The sequence below is a fragment of the Clytia hemisphaerica genome, unplaced genomic scaffold (genome assembly GCF_902728285.1).
Source record: "Clytia hemisphaerica strain Z4C2 unplaced genomic scaffold, Clytia hemisphaerica genome assembly, whole genome shotgun sequence".
Lineage (NCBI taxonomy): Eukaryota > Metazoa > Cnidaria > Hydrozoa > Leptothecata > Clytiidae > Clytia > Clytia hemisphaerica.
In genome coordinates, this window is record NW_027103510.1 from 1,853,504 (window position 1) to 1,868,035 (window position 14,532).

General features: G+C 34.0%; 2 protein-coding genes across 2 annotated transcripts in view; both read left to right on the forward strand.

Moving 5' to 3' along the window:
- The first annotated feature begins 117 nt into the window (after nucleotides 1-117).
- On the forward strand, nucleotides 118-10,073 carry LOC136799138 (ATP-dependent RNA helicase DDX19A-like). Its single transcript, XM_067055831.1, has 8 exons — nucleotides 118-225; nucleotides 6,038-6,083; nucleotides 6,325-6,484; nucleotides 7,064-7,156; nucleotides 7,570-7,793; nucleotides 7,966-8,143; nucleotides 8,497-8,734; nucleotides 9,173-10,073. The coding sequence occupies exons 1-8, from the start codon at nucleotides 130-132 to the stop codon at nucleotides 9,587-9,589; spliced, it is 1,452 nt and encodes a 483-aa protein (XP_066911932.1). The 5' UTR covers nucleotides 118-129; the 3' UTR covers nucleotides 9,590-10,073.
- Nucleotides 10,074-10,775: 702 nt separating this feature from the next.
- The window catches only part of LOC136799141 (rap1 GTPase-activating protein 1-like), a 46,045-nt gene continuing 42,288 nt past the window's right edge, over nucleotides 10,776-14,532 (forward strand). The window contains exons 1-2 of the mRNA XM_067055846.1: nucleotides 10,776-10,887; nucleotides 11,168-11,229. The gene's annotated coding sequence lies outside the window, so the exon portion shown is untranslated. The remainder of the gene's footprint in view (nucleotides 10,888-11,167; nucleotides 11,230-14,532) is intronic.

Genomic DNA, 14,532 nt, shown 5'->3' on the forward strand with positions numbered 1-14,532 from the left:
AATCATTATTTCAGATCCTTCAGTCTCTCTTAGTTTAAAATTTCAACCACAAAACAATTTGGGATCGAGGTTGTTAGATTTTAAACGCCCCTAAATTTTTCGCCCTCCTAACGCCCTTTGACAATACGCATGGTTCGCTCGCTTTTCCAAGCAAAAATTTTCAAAATGGCGGACGACTGGGCAACTTTGGCAGATCAACAGGAGCAACAAATCCTTGCCTCAAATGTAAGTAATTTATTTGTAACATCATACCTGATAAAAAGATTAAAATTTTCTATTCTTTCAGAGAAGATCATAATCTGAATATGTTCTGTACATAGTCAAATCTTAACAGTGGCCCATCTTAACTCCATCCATCAATCCATCTCTGCATCTCGCTCTCCTTGGCAAACTCTCACTCTCTTTGGCAAGTACACCTACTAACTGCCAACATGTGATAAAAATCTCTAATCAAACACAAAATCTTAGCCCAACTCTCCAGGGGAAATCGTGGAAATGTTTTCCAAAAATCGGAAAATGAAAAAAACTGAAAAATGTTATTTTATTTCTTTCGCCAAAGATAGGAAAATGGGGGACATTTTTGACAAGAACAGAAAATTTAGGAAACTTTTCTAAAAAATCAAGAATGTGTGAGAAAGCATATTGTACCAATATTGCCCTTGACAATGATAAAACGCTTGAGTCAGAAGAAGTGTGATTGAGAGTTTGTTCGCTCCTCTGCAAATATATATAACGGTGAAGATAGGAGATCTGACCTAGACAGGAGACCCGTCCTGTGTTTTTATAATCTGATGTATACAGGACGGGTAGCGTCAACTGCTCTAACTTGGGACTATCTGACAAAACATGGGACAGCAATTCGGCCACCATTTCATCGAACATCCAAAGTCATTTGATTTGAGTTAATGAACGGCGTATTAAAAAATACACGATTTCTCTTTCGTACCGAGTAGGCTTTTAAATCGAAATATGAAAAAAAATTTGTAGTGGAACACACACAAGTGTCTGGAACAAAGAAGAACAAATTAGTGGCAAAATGATGGAGCGTTTGACGTCACTCGCGTGGCATATTTATTACACACTTGTTATTTGTTAATACCATCGGGCGATAGGCGGTTAGGTGGCAGGCATTCTCTAATTCTCCAATTGGCGTCCGGTCATTTTGAATGAAAACAAAAAAGTTAAAGAGGGCGCGCTATCAGTGAAAGTTCTCGTGACTTGTTATGACAGAAAGTATGATTGATAAACTTGGTGGAGTTATCAAAACAAATTTGTTGTCAAAGAGATTTAACAGTAAGTGAAAATACAGGTCAGAATAACAACAGTCCCATGTTTCGACCAATTGTCCCAAGTTAGAGCAGTTGACGGTATGACCGATTTCTGCCTCAAAGAATTTACAGTGGGAAATTCGAATTTAGCGCTGTCCTAAATAAAAACCAAATTTCAGAACTTGCGCTTTCTCTAAGAAAGTGTGACCAGTAAAAGAATAACAAAATTTGATTGGCTATGTTTTGAACCGTTATTAGGATCTGGGAAATTCAAACTCTCAGCCCATACTGTCAGGGTAATTTCCAAGCACTTTACCTTACCATCATTTTGGTCTTAAAAATTGAGTTTCAATGCAGTGGTCTTAAATGTTGCCCACCATGGTTGGGCAACGAAGAAAATTTTTGCCCTCTAAACGTCCTAAACAGGTGATTTCTTGCATCTTATAGCCTAAAAAACAATCTTAATTTGAAATGTTTTGGAGGAGTGTAATGTGAATGTTGATGTCAATCCTTATCTTTTGATAAAAGCAATACTTTTATTTTTTCATATTGTTGAAGATGGTAAGTTTGAAATGAGGACTTTAAAGTTTCATTGCAACCAAACTTTTTATCACCGCAAACCTTTTTTTTTACTATCGAATAATTTGCTAAATTAGCAATAAATCATAAAATCGAAAACGATAAGAGTCACGGTAGTTTTCAGTAAACAAAGAAATGTATCTTATTTACACCTATTTACAGCTAAAATATAAACAGAAATATGCAAAGGTCAATATAAAATACCCACTTGGGAAGGGATCGTTTGATAACGTTTGTCTATAAATCAAAAGATGCTCCTATTTATCAGCACAAAAAAAACTTTAAAGCTTCCATGATGATGGCCTCAGGGAACTTTCTAAGTTCCGATTGTAGAGTTTGAAAACTCAATTTGAAATTGAGTTTTTGCCACCGAATAACGGCGGTAAAAAAGTGCTTGGAAAATACCCTGCATACCATGCTATATATTTCGCCATCAGTATATAGAATAAGAAATCATAGCATGGATCTCAAGGCTAGATCTGACATCGAGTAGCTTGGGAAAAATCGTTTGTTTCCATTTCAAGAAATGACGTGCAAGTCATCAATGACACAAGCAATCAACAAAAGAAACCAATAAAAGATCAAAGAGAAAAGCCTTAAGTGGGAAAAAATGGTTGTTCATCAAAATCTTGGGGATTTGACAAACTTAAAAACTTTGAGAAACAGAAGCAGCCAACGGCGAAAAATTCACAAATATCTGTCCTTTTTGCCAGCTTGCTTGGAAGATTTTTCGATTTTTCCAGATCTCAGTCGACAAACCATCGAACAATCGAACAGTTATCGAACCGAGAAATCCCGGTAAAGTTCGATTGTGTTCGATAACTGTTCGATGTGTTTGATTTCAATTCCGTAGACCTCGACCACCACTTGTTCTCAGGGGCAGCCACAAATGCACCATCAGGGTTGGACAGAAGTAGTTGGCGCACGCCCCGTAAAACAAACAGCGTTATTTGAGATCTACAAACTAATAGAACTCTATTTGAACTCTAAACAAACTTAATTGAACAATATATTGTTATCAAACTACAATCGAACAGTAATTTCCGGGAAAGTTTGATTACTGTTCGATTTGGTTATCTTTCAATTAGGTCAATGAAATTTGATTGTTCGATTACGAAAATTGGTTCGATAACGTTCGGTTGACATCGTCTGGATTTTTAGAACAGATCCTTCAATTTTCAAGGCACTAATTTTATACTCAGAACAGCTCGAATAAACAGATATAATTTTCTGAAACAGCGACTGTAATAGACCTTTTCGCCTCACCTCATCTTGAATTGTATGCAAAAATACAAGAAGAAAAAGCCGTGGTTGGATTTAGTTGGAAAATATGCAAAACATATGCAAGTTTACACAAAGATTAAAAAGACAACAAAGCTTCTTATAAAGAGATATTATAATCATTAGAACAACAAAAGGTGGAATTTTTTCAGTGGAGGGAAAGTTGCATAGCCATCAAATGCCTGACCAACCAAAGCAGCAAAATTTCAAAACAAATGAACTATGCAGCTCTGCTCGCATATCTACTCTACCCTACCCTACCATTTTAGAATCTGATATTTATCGCACGAGTAATATTTGGCGAGTTACTGGCCAACAGGGTAAAATAAAAGAGCATGGTTGGATAATAAAAGATCATGCAAGATTATAAATATCAAGATGGTTGGAATTCAAATGTTTCTCAATGGCTGCTGTACGTGTAACCTCAAATTTAATAATGATATTAAACATAATTATGCGTGACATCATTTTATGATTAGGAGATACACATTTTACCACACGCAAATTTTGTAAATCAGGTTTGTTTTGATTTAACTTTGTATTTGACGCTACCTCTAGCAGCCTCTATCTAGAATAGAACATCAAGTTCTATCAAGCATTTTCTTGTTTGCAGATGACACAAAGATAATAAAGGAAATCAATTCCATTCTTGACTCCTTAATCATACAACATGACATTGAAGCACTTGAAAGATGGTCCCTGTGAGTCGCTGTTGAAATTCCACCCCGACAAATGCCACGTTTTATCGATAGGTAAATTCGAGAACATAAAGCATGCACACCCATATCAACTAAATGGAGAGCAACTTGAACATGTCTTCTCAGAAAAAGATCTCGGTGTTTTGATAGAACCTTCATTTGAAGAACATATCGCTAAGCAAGTAAACAAAGCTAATTCTATGTTGGGATTGCTCAAAAGAGAATTTCATTACCCTAGTCCTCACATATTCCAGACACTGTATACCACTGTATACCACCTTTGTACGACCACATTTAGAGTACGCTCAATCAGTATGACAACCAAGATTACGTCGATCTATCAACCTGATCGAGAGCAGGCTGCATCATTTCACACACACCTAAAATGTCTGAGGAGTGCGATCAATCACACCCCATAAAGTAAGTTTCACAACTGAAAGTTGTGCATAGCACTCCTTATCACACGCCTAAATTACTAAAATTAAGGTTTTAGGAGTGTGATTGACCACACGCCTGAAATTTTCAAATGATGCAGCCTGCGAGAGTGTTCAAAGACGTGTGACAAAACTAGTAAAACCAATCTCACGGTTACCATATGCAGAAAGACTAAGATGTTTGCCGCTACCATCCCTTGGGTTTCGAAGACTTTTCTGTGACATGGTTTAGGTATATAAGCATATCCACATCTATGATAGTAAAATAACACCAAAAAAGTTTATTAAAAGGACGCGACCATGTAGAAAGCATATACATGAACTTCAAATGAACTTCCCGGACGATGGAATATGCGGTGCACAAAGCAAGTCCTTCTTTTATAGAACTATCTCAACATGGAACGCGATTCCAAAATACGTGGCAGAAGCATCATCGATAAAATTGTATAAGGATAATTTAAACAAAGTATGGGCCAACCATGAACTACGCTATTTATTGTAAATAAATAAAGACCAGTTCTTGAGTCCCACGATGTGCCTGAACTTTGTATTTGTTGTAATAATAATAATAATAATAATAGTTTTAATGACCAGCCAGATCTTCATTTGAGGGCTATACATGTTAGCCTCCTCTGATGCAAGTTACCTGACTTCACGATATGCAGTGACCATTTTCACCCTGATTGTTTCAAAATACTTTTATCCTACTCTCCCTCAGATTCTATCTCTAATGGGTTGGTTGATAAAGTATCATTTAATTCATCAGACATTGTGCGTTTGATCTTTTTCAATTCCATTGTTTTTAATGATTGTGAATGCCTTCCCTTTAACCAAAAATCTTGTTTAACAAATTTTGTTTAAAAAGTCTCATCTTTTGATTGTTAACCGGCTACACAGCTTTTTGCTCAACGTGATTGGTTCTTTTTGCATGACAACAGGCTTACACTGCACAGAGTTGCCCGTCGTTAGGAAAATTCATTGTGACGTCACTTTTTTCAAAGGAATATGAACATTGCGTTGACATCATTTGTCCTATTTTTCATTTTTGACGTCAGAAATTAAAACAATTTTTGATCTCCTTTCGCTTGTATTTTCGCTTTTTTTCGCTACTTTTCTGGATAAAGCGGGAAAAATCAATCGAAGCTTAAAAGGAAACGGTTAACAAATACAAATACACCTTTATTATAAGAACATCCAAAATTCTTAGGAGTGTTAGCTCACATAGTTGTTTAGGTATACACCTTGCAATACAAAGTAAAATTAAGTTTAAATCAGCCATTCCATAAAGTAATATTAATTAATAAGAGAAGACAACAAGTTTTATATTATAATTTTATTTTCGGCAAAAGCTTTTCAGCAAAACCCTTTTCAGTGCTAGATATTTAAGATTTCCTCCTCTAAAGCATTGCCCTCTAATAAGCACCACAACTAAATTTTGAGTTTTGGCGCTTGATAGAAAATTTAGAAAAAAAGAAAATCATTTATTTAATTTCTTTGAGTAAGAGAAAAGAAAACCTAACAGATCTGTTAATTCTTCCTAGTACCTTAGTTAACCACAAATAGAGCCCCATAATAATTATGAGAAACTCCTCTCTTAAGGTTGTCAATTGACAGGAATTCATTAAATACGTAGAATAGGTAAAGACTATAGAAAATTGATTTTCAAGTAAGCGTCTCACTAACCTCTTTAATGAATCCTTTAATGATTTTATCAGCCCTTTTCCAAACCCAAATGTATTCTACTTCATGCTTAAATAAGTGTTTTTCAAATATTTAGGTCAACCAGCTGTCTGTCAGTGATGAAAAAGCTCCCAAAGAAGGAGGTAAGGAAGAAATTTAAACATACAACTCATCAAAGGTTGAACTGTCAAATATTACAGATTTCATGCATCACGATATTGACAATATCAAGACAAATCATTTTACTTGCTCTTTTTGCACGGAAAGGGTATTTATTTTTTACCTCAACCTCTATAATTTGTTTTTCAATTTGTTACATTGTGCCAGTAATCAGAAATGTCTAAACATCGACTTGAATGAGAAATTTTTCATGGTAAACTTTAGATGCCGCTCCAGATGACAAAGAAATTAGTCCAGAGGAGAGATCCCTCATGAAAAAAATGATCAGAGATCACTTGGCAAATGTCAAAGGAGATGTCAATGTTCAACAAAAGGATCCTAACTCTCCTCTTTATTCTGTCAAATCATTCGAAGAACTCAGACTGTAAGTTTCATAAATCAGTTTTTCATCAAATCGCTACCTCGTTTTTTAAAGAAGGGTCCAATTCCTGCAAGCCTTACTATCTAAATCCCCCTTTTAGAATTGGGAGAAGTTACAACTGTGTTTTGATATTGTGTTTTCAAAAAAACAAACGCAATTTGAAGTTTGGCTCAATTCTTTGACCAATTTAAGATATAATACATATTTTTACCAAAAAGTTGTTATCCCCCCTATTTCTATTTAATACCCCCCTAAAAACTCAAACCCCCCATTTTACTCGGAAAATCTCTTATCCCCCCCTATAAAGCCTTTCTTGAAAAGTTGGATCCCCTCCTTAAAGAAGGGGGGGGGGGTTCACACTATGAAAAGACAGAAAATTCTAGTACTTTATTGAATCATCTGAAATAAAACTAACAAACAATCAAAGAGCATATTTGAAATCCTAAGTTCTACTGGGTTCTACCGACATTTCTACATTATTTTTCCTTAGTTCTTAGATTCTTAGAATAACTGTATTAGTATGATTTCTAAACTCTTTGTTTTTCTTCAAAAGATTGTATTCAATATGTTTTTTTTTTTCAGAAATGAGAAACTTCTTCAAGGTGTTTATGGTATGGGTTTTAATAAGCCCTCAAAGATTCAAGAAACTGCCCTGCCAATGTTGCTCGCTGATCCGTATGAATTTCTTTTCTTTTATGTTCATCTGTTCTTTAAATAGACATGTGCTCTTGATGCCATTTTGACTCAAATATAAGTTTTTTGAATACCTTGAAAGTGGTAGATTCTGTAGACACCCTTGTGACTTTTGGTTGATCATACTTTTAAGGCTATTTTGGACCTGCCATCTCTTCAAAATTCCATTAGGGGTACTTTTTCAATTTGGTTGCAAGCCATGACCGACAATCCCGAGAAATTCTTCCAGTGTTTTGTTAGAAGCAAGCCAGTTGCCCTTGTCCCATGCATCTGCCATAAGAAGTGGTACATGTCCTTCTATTTGTCTTAAGAAATCTACATTTATGATATGCGGCTATACTTCTTAGTGAACTCTATTTTGCTCAAAATACTATCTAGTATCTTTTTCATTTTAGACCAAATAATATGATTGCACAGAGTCAGAGTGGTACAGGAAAAACTGCAGCTTTTGTGTTGGCAATGTTGAGTCGTGTTGATAAAACAAAACCTTATCCACAAGCACTATGTCTCTCACCAACCTTCGAACTTGCAAATCAAACTGGCAGTGTTTTAGAAAAGATGGGCAAATTCTTGATAGAAGACGGACTTAAAGTTGCTTATGCACTTCGAGGAAATAGATGTATTGCTCTTTTGATTTCTTGTTGCTTTCTAATTTTTTGTCGAAATCTAAAAAAAAGAAATTATTTTATGAATGTCTGCTTTTTTAAATTTCCAGAATGCTTGAAATTGATTATTTTTTTAGTTTTGTCTTTTCTGAATTTTATTATTTCTATTTTTCAACAATTTTTCAGTGGAAAAGGGTAGTAAATGTGATGCACAAATCATCATTGGTACACCTGGCTCACTGTTGGACTGGATCATGCGCCATCGATTTTTTGACCCCAAAAAGATCAACATTTTTGTATTGGATGAAGCCGATGTCATGATTTCTCAACAAGGACATCAAGATCAGAGTATCAGGATAAAAAAGTAGCAACCTTTTTTCTTTAAGTTTTCAGAGAGATTTTGGTAATTCCTTGGCTTTTGGTCTTAATCTTACATTTTTTGCTTATTAAAAGCTGAAATATTGACAGAAACATCCACATAAGTTCATCGTTGTGGAATTTTGCAGCGTTGCAATTCTATGCAATTTTGCACAACTTTAGCGTGGTCAAACTCAAGCTTCAATTAGAAGCGTTGTATAGAATAGAAGCTCACCCTTGTGGAACCTTTGTGAAATACTGCAATGTTGCGGAATATTGCAGCGCTGAGGAATATTGCAGTGCCTATGAACTTTGCAATTTGACAATCTGATATAATGCATGTATATTTTTGCATCATAGGGCATTGAACCCATCAGCGCAATTGCTGCTATTCTCTGCAACATACGAGGCTTCTGTGATGAATTTTGCTCAAAACATTGTCAACGATGCAGTCATTATAAGGCTACGAAGGGAAGAAGAAAGTTTGGACAACATCAAACAGTTTTATGTGAAATGTGACACAGCTGAAAGTAAATACGAGGCTCTTGCCAATCTGTATGGTTCTTTAACTATAGGCCAGACTATGGTTTTCTGTCATGTAAGTGAAAGTTATGTTCTTCATTTTCTTGCATGCTTTTCAATCTTGAAAATTCAATATAAGTAAGTTTGAAAATACCTTATTACATGAAAATTAGGAGACGTGTAATTAACACGAATTGAGAAATTTTATGTTAGAAAACCCCTTCAATTAAAACGAGCCGTGGTGTCCTTGCGAAAAGCAATATAATTCGTGTTAATATTTTTTGCGTGTTAATTTCAAGGCCGCTAAATACTTCCATACTTATATTCATGTAATAAGGTATGCGATTACACTTTGATTTATGATAAGTTTTGTATGTAACTCTTTTCTTCATTGTTTCACTGCACCTATTCTATTTTATATTCTAAATTTGCTGCTCTAGGTTTATGTGGCTTTCCATATTTATATTTATATTTATATTTATTTTAAACAATGATCAAAAAATGATTCTTTTAGACTAAAAAGGCAGTGAACTGGTTATCGGAAAAGCTATCCAAAGACGGACATGCTGTAGCGCTGTTGACAGGAGAGCTTGAAATTGAACAGCGGTTAGCTGTTTTGAACCGTTTCAGAGATGGCAAAGAGAAGGTTTTGATTACCACTAATGTGGCTGCCAGAGGTATTGATGTTGAGCAAGTCACCATTGTAATCAATTATGACATACCTATAAATCATATGCAACAACCAGACTTTGAAACTTACTTACACAGAATTGGGCGTACAGGGCGTTTTGGAAAGAAAGGACTAGCAATCAATTTTGTTGATGGAACACGCAGCAGACGACAGGTGGAAGAAATTTCAAAACATTTCGGGAAAGAAATTAAGTTATTACAAGTTGATGATCTGGATGAGTTGGAAAAGCTGAATCAATAAATTATTTTCATTGATTGATCATTACTTTGACCCTGATGTTGCGTTGATTTGGCTTTATAAGAATGGTTTCAAGATAAAAACAAAGATAATTAAAAGACGAAAACAGGAAACTTCACCAAAAGATACAACTGGTCGATAATGTTCCTCAACACAAACTATTTTTTGTTCTCATGAGCTAACTGAAAAGCACTGTAAAATGATATTGAAATGAAAAGCCCAAAAGGATTTCTGATTTCAAAATTTCCACTTTTTGTATCAACTTAAAAAGCATTTTGTTGTCCTCTCATTCGTGAAACGCAAGGCTTAATAAATGATATTCCTAATGACTTTCATGTATTCGTGCAACAATCAAGAAGTTACAATGTCTTGTTTTTGTATTTAAAATTTCTTTAAAAGTTTTATTTGTAAATGATAGGTAGGCTTTTTTTGTCATAAAAAAGAAACTTTGTATATGAAACTCTGTCAAATGTCCAAACCAAATGAACTATCATTGCCTATTTTATAAACAGTTTTTAGAAAAATGTGAGATTTCCTTCCTTCTAATAATGCCATTCAAGTAAAGACCACTTCAATAACTGTTTTAAGGCTGCAACTTTCAATTATTCATCCTTGTTCTTGTGAAATATCATGATTTTTGTCATCTCACTGTCAGATTTATCAGGTAGTCTCCAATCAATTTTGTTCATTGTAATGACCATTAAGTTTAATTCGTGTAACTCTAATCATTAATTAAGTGGAAGTTAAAATGAATAGTGCATTTTTACCATTTTTTTTACTCACCTTTAAAAAAACTTTTACTTCGAATTCCTTTAACTTTATGAGTGGCATTATTTTAAACAAAGTAATGCCCCGTCATAGGGTTCACTTTTTTTATACGAAATTTTGTTGGTACCTCGATTGTTCTCATCCAGTTCTGATGTTCATAGGCTTGGTTCCTAATTTTTCTACTTTGATCCTAATTATCTTATTTCAGATTGACTCATTCTCGGTTCAGCGCCTCGTTTTTAAATTGTTCGTATTTTCGATGTTTTCCACCCTTATTGTTTCTCATAAGAAATTGTGTAGTTTTTAAATACACTAGATTTAAAGCATTACATTTGTAAGCTTTAGCGTGGTGCCTTGCTGAGTACTAAGGGAAAAAGAGGGACATAATTTAGTCTGTAACTTTTCTTCATTTTATATTTCTAGAAAGATTATACTAAAAATAACCAATTGACCGAAAACATTAGAAAGTATGAAGTAACTAAAACCAAGATAACAACAACTAACACTAAAGAAGAATAAGTTATTAGCTGATGGTAAGCAAATATTTTTATTTTCTACTCACTTCCATGGTAAGCGAAAGTGATTTTAAGAGTGTCTTTTGATTTATTGAAAAGCTCTAACGAAACAGGTGAATTTTTCGATTAATTTTTATCCGAAAGGAAGTAAAAAACAAAATAATCTTTCCAAGTTTTCTTTTATAACTTAAGTTCCTCTAAATTCTATATTTACGTTTAGAGAGATTTTCCCAGAAAACGTAAAAATCAGTGATAGATAATTTTGATAATGATTTTGTTCGGTCTATTTGGTTTCTAGTGTGTGACGTCATTTTGGAAATTGTCATGGTAACTTTCGTCAACACTGTCTGAATCTTCTTTGTAAGTACTGAATTTAATTTTTGATGATGGACGTTCTACAACTTACTCTAAAACAATTTGAAAAAAATAGTGGAAAACTTCGTATTGTTAATCTTTATGGTGTGTGGAATGGTTGGTTCAAACCTATTATGTTACCTTAATGGTTTCTTGTGATGAATTTATTTGTCATAAAGCTGTTTTCCCACTATTATTATTTTCTTAGACTGCATATATCATAATGTACAAACTCATGTGGGCTATCGAAGGGTCTTTTTTACTTATCTCTACTATTTAAGTCTAATGGAAGACATGCCATTAAGTGAGCTTCGCAAATCATTTGGCAGGTATCATTTGTTCCTTTGATTTCTGCTGATGTCGGTATTCTATTCATGCATTCACAAAAAACCGACATTTACTTATTCCTTTGATGTGTTTTAACATGTCTGATACAAAGATAAGAAGAATTTTCTTACTTCTCGTTTTCATTGTTCTTTGTAAGAACAGTCGTGTTTCAGATCCATAGGGAAGTCTCTCTTATTATGTAATTCTCTTGAATTTCATCTTTACCACAGTCCTGTGACTTCAAATAATTGGAATTCTCACTGATTTTTCCATAATTAATCGTTAATCAATTAGATTGCAACTTAGATTCATCTTTATGGTGTTCAGTATAATGTTCGTTTTCTCGTATAACCTTTCTAACGAGTGCTTATAATCTAAAATATCAGCAATATATTGCATAATGTTTAATGCAAAGTTTGTATGCTGTGCCCTCGTATCGTTCAAACAGTGAAGCAATCTTTTGAAGTAATTATACACAGATTTGTTTTAAATATGGAGTAAAAATGGGTTGGCTCAAAACTGTATCATCTAAGCGCTCCATTAGATGAGCTAGCATATTACTAATCTATACTATAGTAACATTTTTAAGATTTAAAAATTTAAAAATAGCATTTACCAAAAGCTGTCTGGTTGACGTTTATCAATTTGTTATCAATTTGATACCTCAAAAATGGTACTTCAAATATTTGATTATTTAAGACTAAATTTATTTAAGACTAAATTTATTTTTAGGCTATATGAATTTCATCTGTGCAAATATTGGCTAGCATCTCAACGCTCTCAAAGTATTTAATCTACACAATGATTTTCTTTGAAAAAAGCTTCATGCGTTTGCATTGGTTATGTACTTTAATGTTTAGTTTTGCTTGCCAAAAAAACCCATTTCATAATTTCAATCTTTTGTTAGTATGTACGTGGGAATAGAATGCCAGAGTAATGTTTTTTGATTTCGCAAACGTTTAGTAGTATGCAAGTGTATGTGTCTTCCTGAGTGACCTGCCCATGTGTGGGTGATCTGGCATTTTATTTGCTATTAGTATTTTGATTTCTTGAAATTTGATTTCATATCTTTCTGTCAGAGTAAACTTCGTTGGGAAATAAAAAATGTATGTGTTGTTAGCTAGGCTTGGAGAAATCTCTTTAAGTGGCTCTAATATTGTATTGGAAGTTATTAGTTTGATGGAAAGATATTTTAAGTTGAAAAATGGATTTTATTGGTTTTGCTATGTAGAGAAAACCGAGAAAACTACATTGAAAAGGTTGCATCTTTTTTAAGATTGTTCACTCCCATTCTGTTCCTCTAAAGAATCCTGCATTGTAACACGCATGCGTAATTTGTCGTTCTTAAACCACATGTAGTTAATTCCCGTGATAAACAAAGAGGAATGAATACGTAGAGGTGGTACAGACACTTTCGGTCGGGGTTGTGGATGGCGACATTTGTCGTTCTTTTTGTCGAATTTTAGTAAAGTGCAGGATTCTTTAGATGAACCCCCTCCTCCATTGCAAATACACTGCATCGTTTTAAATGGTAGAGAAATGTACTAAAGACTTATTTAACTTGCTCTTACTGAGTTTGTAATGATTGAACACAAATCAAAGACTACAAGAATCTCAGTGTACACGATAAATACTGCAATAACTACTGTTCTAACCTATTGCTTTAATTATCGCTCTATATTTCCTTTACATAGTCACTCTTTTGCTGTGATTACCCTTTGATTAAAGCTGTGTTAGGTATGTCGGTGATATTAGGCTTATGTAGATTTCCTATATTAGAATGAAAGGATGATTTGATTTTTTTTGAAATGAAAGTTTATCGCTGGGTGAACGGAAGCTTCCTACCCTGAGTGTGGAATGTCTTTTCCGATACACGGAGAGAATTAAGATGATGAAAGTTGGTTTTAAATTTTACTTTAAGCATTATTAACGAGTTGAAGGTTTTAGTTGATGGTTTCGTGAATGGGCAAACGTGGCAATCTGATGTTATGTTACTTATAGTAGTTGTATACCTAGTATGGGTTTACGCGATCGGGTTTAATGACTAAATTCTCAAGGGTGACAAAAAGTTGGTAGAACTAAAGTTTCCGACTTATCTTTTTCTCTCCGTCAGAATATTATCTGCTAGCTTCATATTATGTCGAGTTTTGATTTCGGAACAGGAATATTTTGAGGCTCACTAAACTTAATTAATTTGATACACTCGAGGAGGAAGGGCGAAGAACAAAATTTGCTTTTGTTGCTTGTTTTCAATTTTTCGTTCTTCCTTTACTTTATCAAAGTGAAGTAATTAGACATTTAATGTTCCTTCTGTCTAAGCTTTTTTCGAACCGGAAATTTGCCGTTACTTATTTTTTGCTTATAAAGTTATGACTTCCTTACTCTTCTCCAATATTGAGTTGATAAAAATACTAATATTTCAATTAATGGGCATTCTAAAACCGATTGAAATATATTGCCTCTCATCTAAGGTCGGTAGATGAGATTTGAAAAAGCTTAAAATGTGCTTTTTGAATTACATAATCAAATTTTTGAAGCTTTATGGTCTGGGTATTAGGGTGGGCTTGGTCACAAAACTTGATGATCCTTTGTTTGTTTCGTATAATCATCGTAGGGTGAGTTATTAGGACAAAAGTTTCCCACCTACCTATTTTTCTCTGTTAGAATATTATCTGCTTGATATCGTGTCGGCTTTTGATTTCTGAACAGGAATATTTGAGGTTCACTAACGTAATTTGGTAAGTACTCACGGGTCTATTTGGAGATTTCGTTACGAGAGAAAAACAGCAGACAAAAACCTCCCCTTTTATGTCTTTCAATTGAACGTACATTATCGTTTTACCATAGTAGTAAAAGTCGAAAAGTCGTTCTTCCTCATCCCGAATGAAATTTGTTCAAGTTTCCACCTAAGTTTATTGCTTTAGAGAAAAGATTTTTCAACTCGCTCTTTGAGAAACAAGTTCAAAGAATTTCAACTTCTCA

What these genes read in the sequence shown, in the direction of transcription:
- LOC136799138 (XM_067055831.1), top strand. Translation starts at nt 130, where the DNA reads ATGGTTCGCTCGCTTTTCCAAGCAAAAATTTTCAAAATGGCGGACGAC. An exon ending in TGCACTTCGAGGAAATAGAT is followed by an intron (nt 7,794 to 7,965) that starts GTATTGCTCTTT and finishes ACAATTTTTCAG; the next exon opens with TGGAAAAGGGTAGTAAATGT. An exon ending in AGACTATGGTTTTCTGTCAT is followed by an intron (nt 8,735 to 9,172) that starts GTAAGTGAAAGT and finishes TGATTCTTTTAG; the next exon opens with ACTAAAAAGGCAGTGAACTG.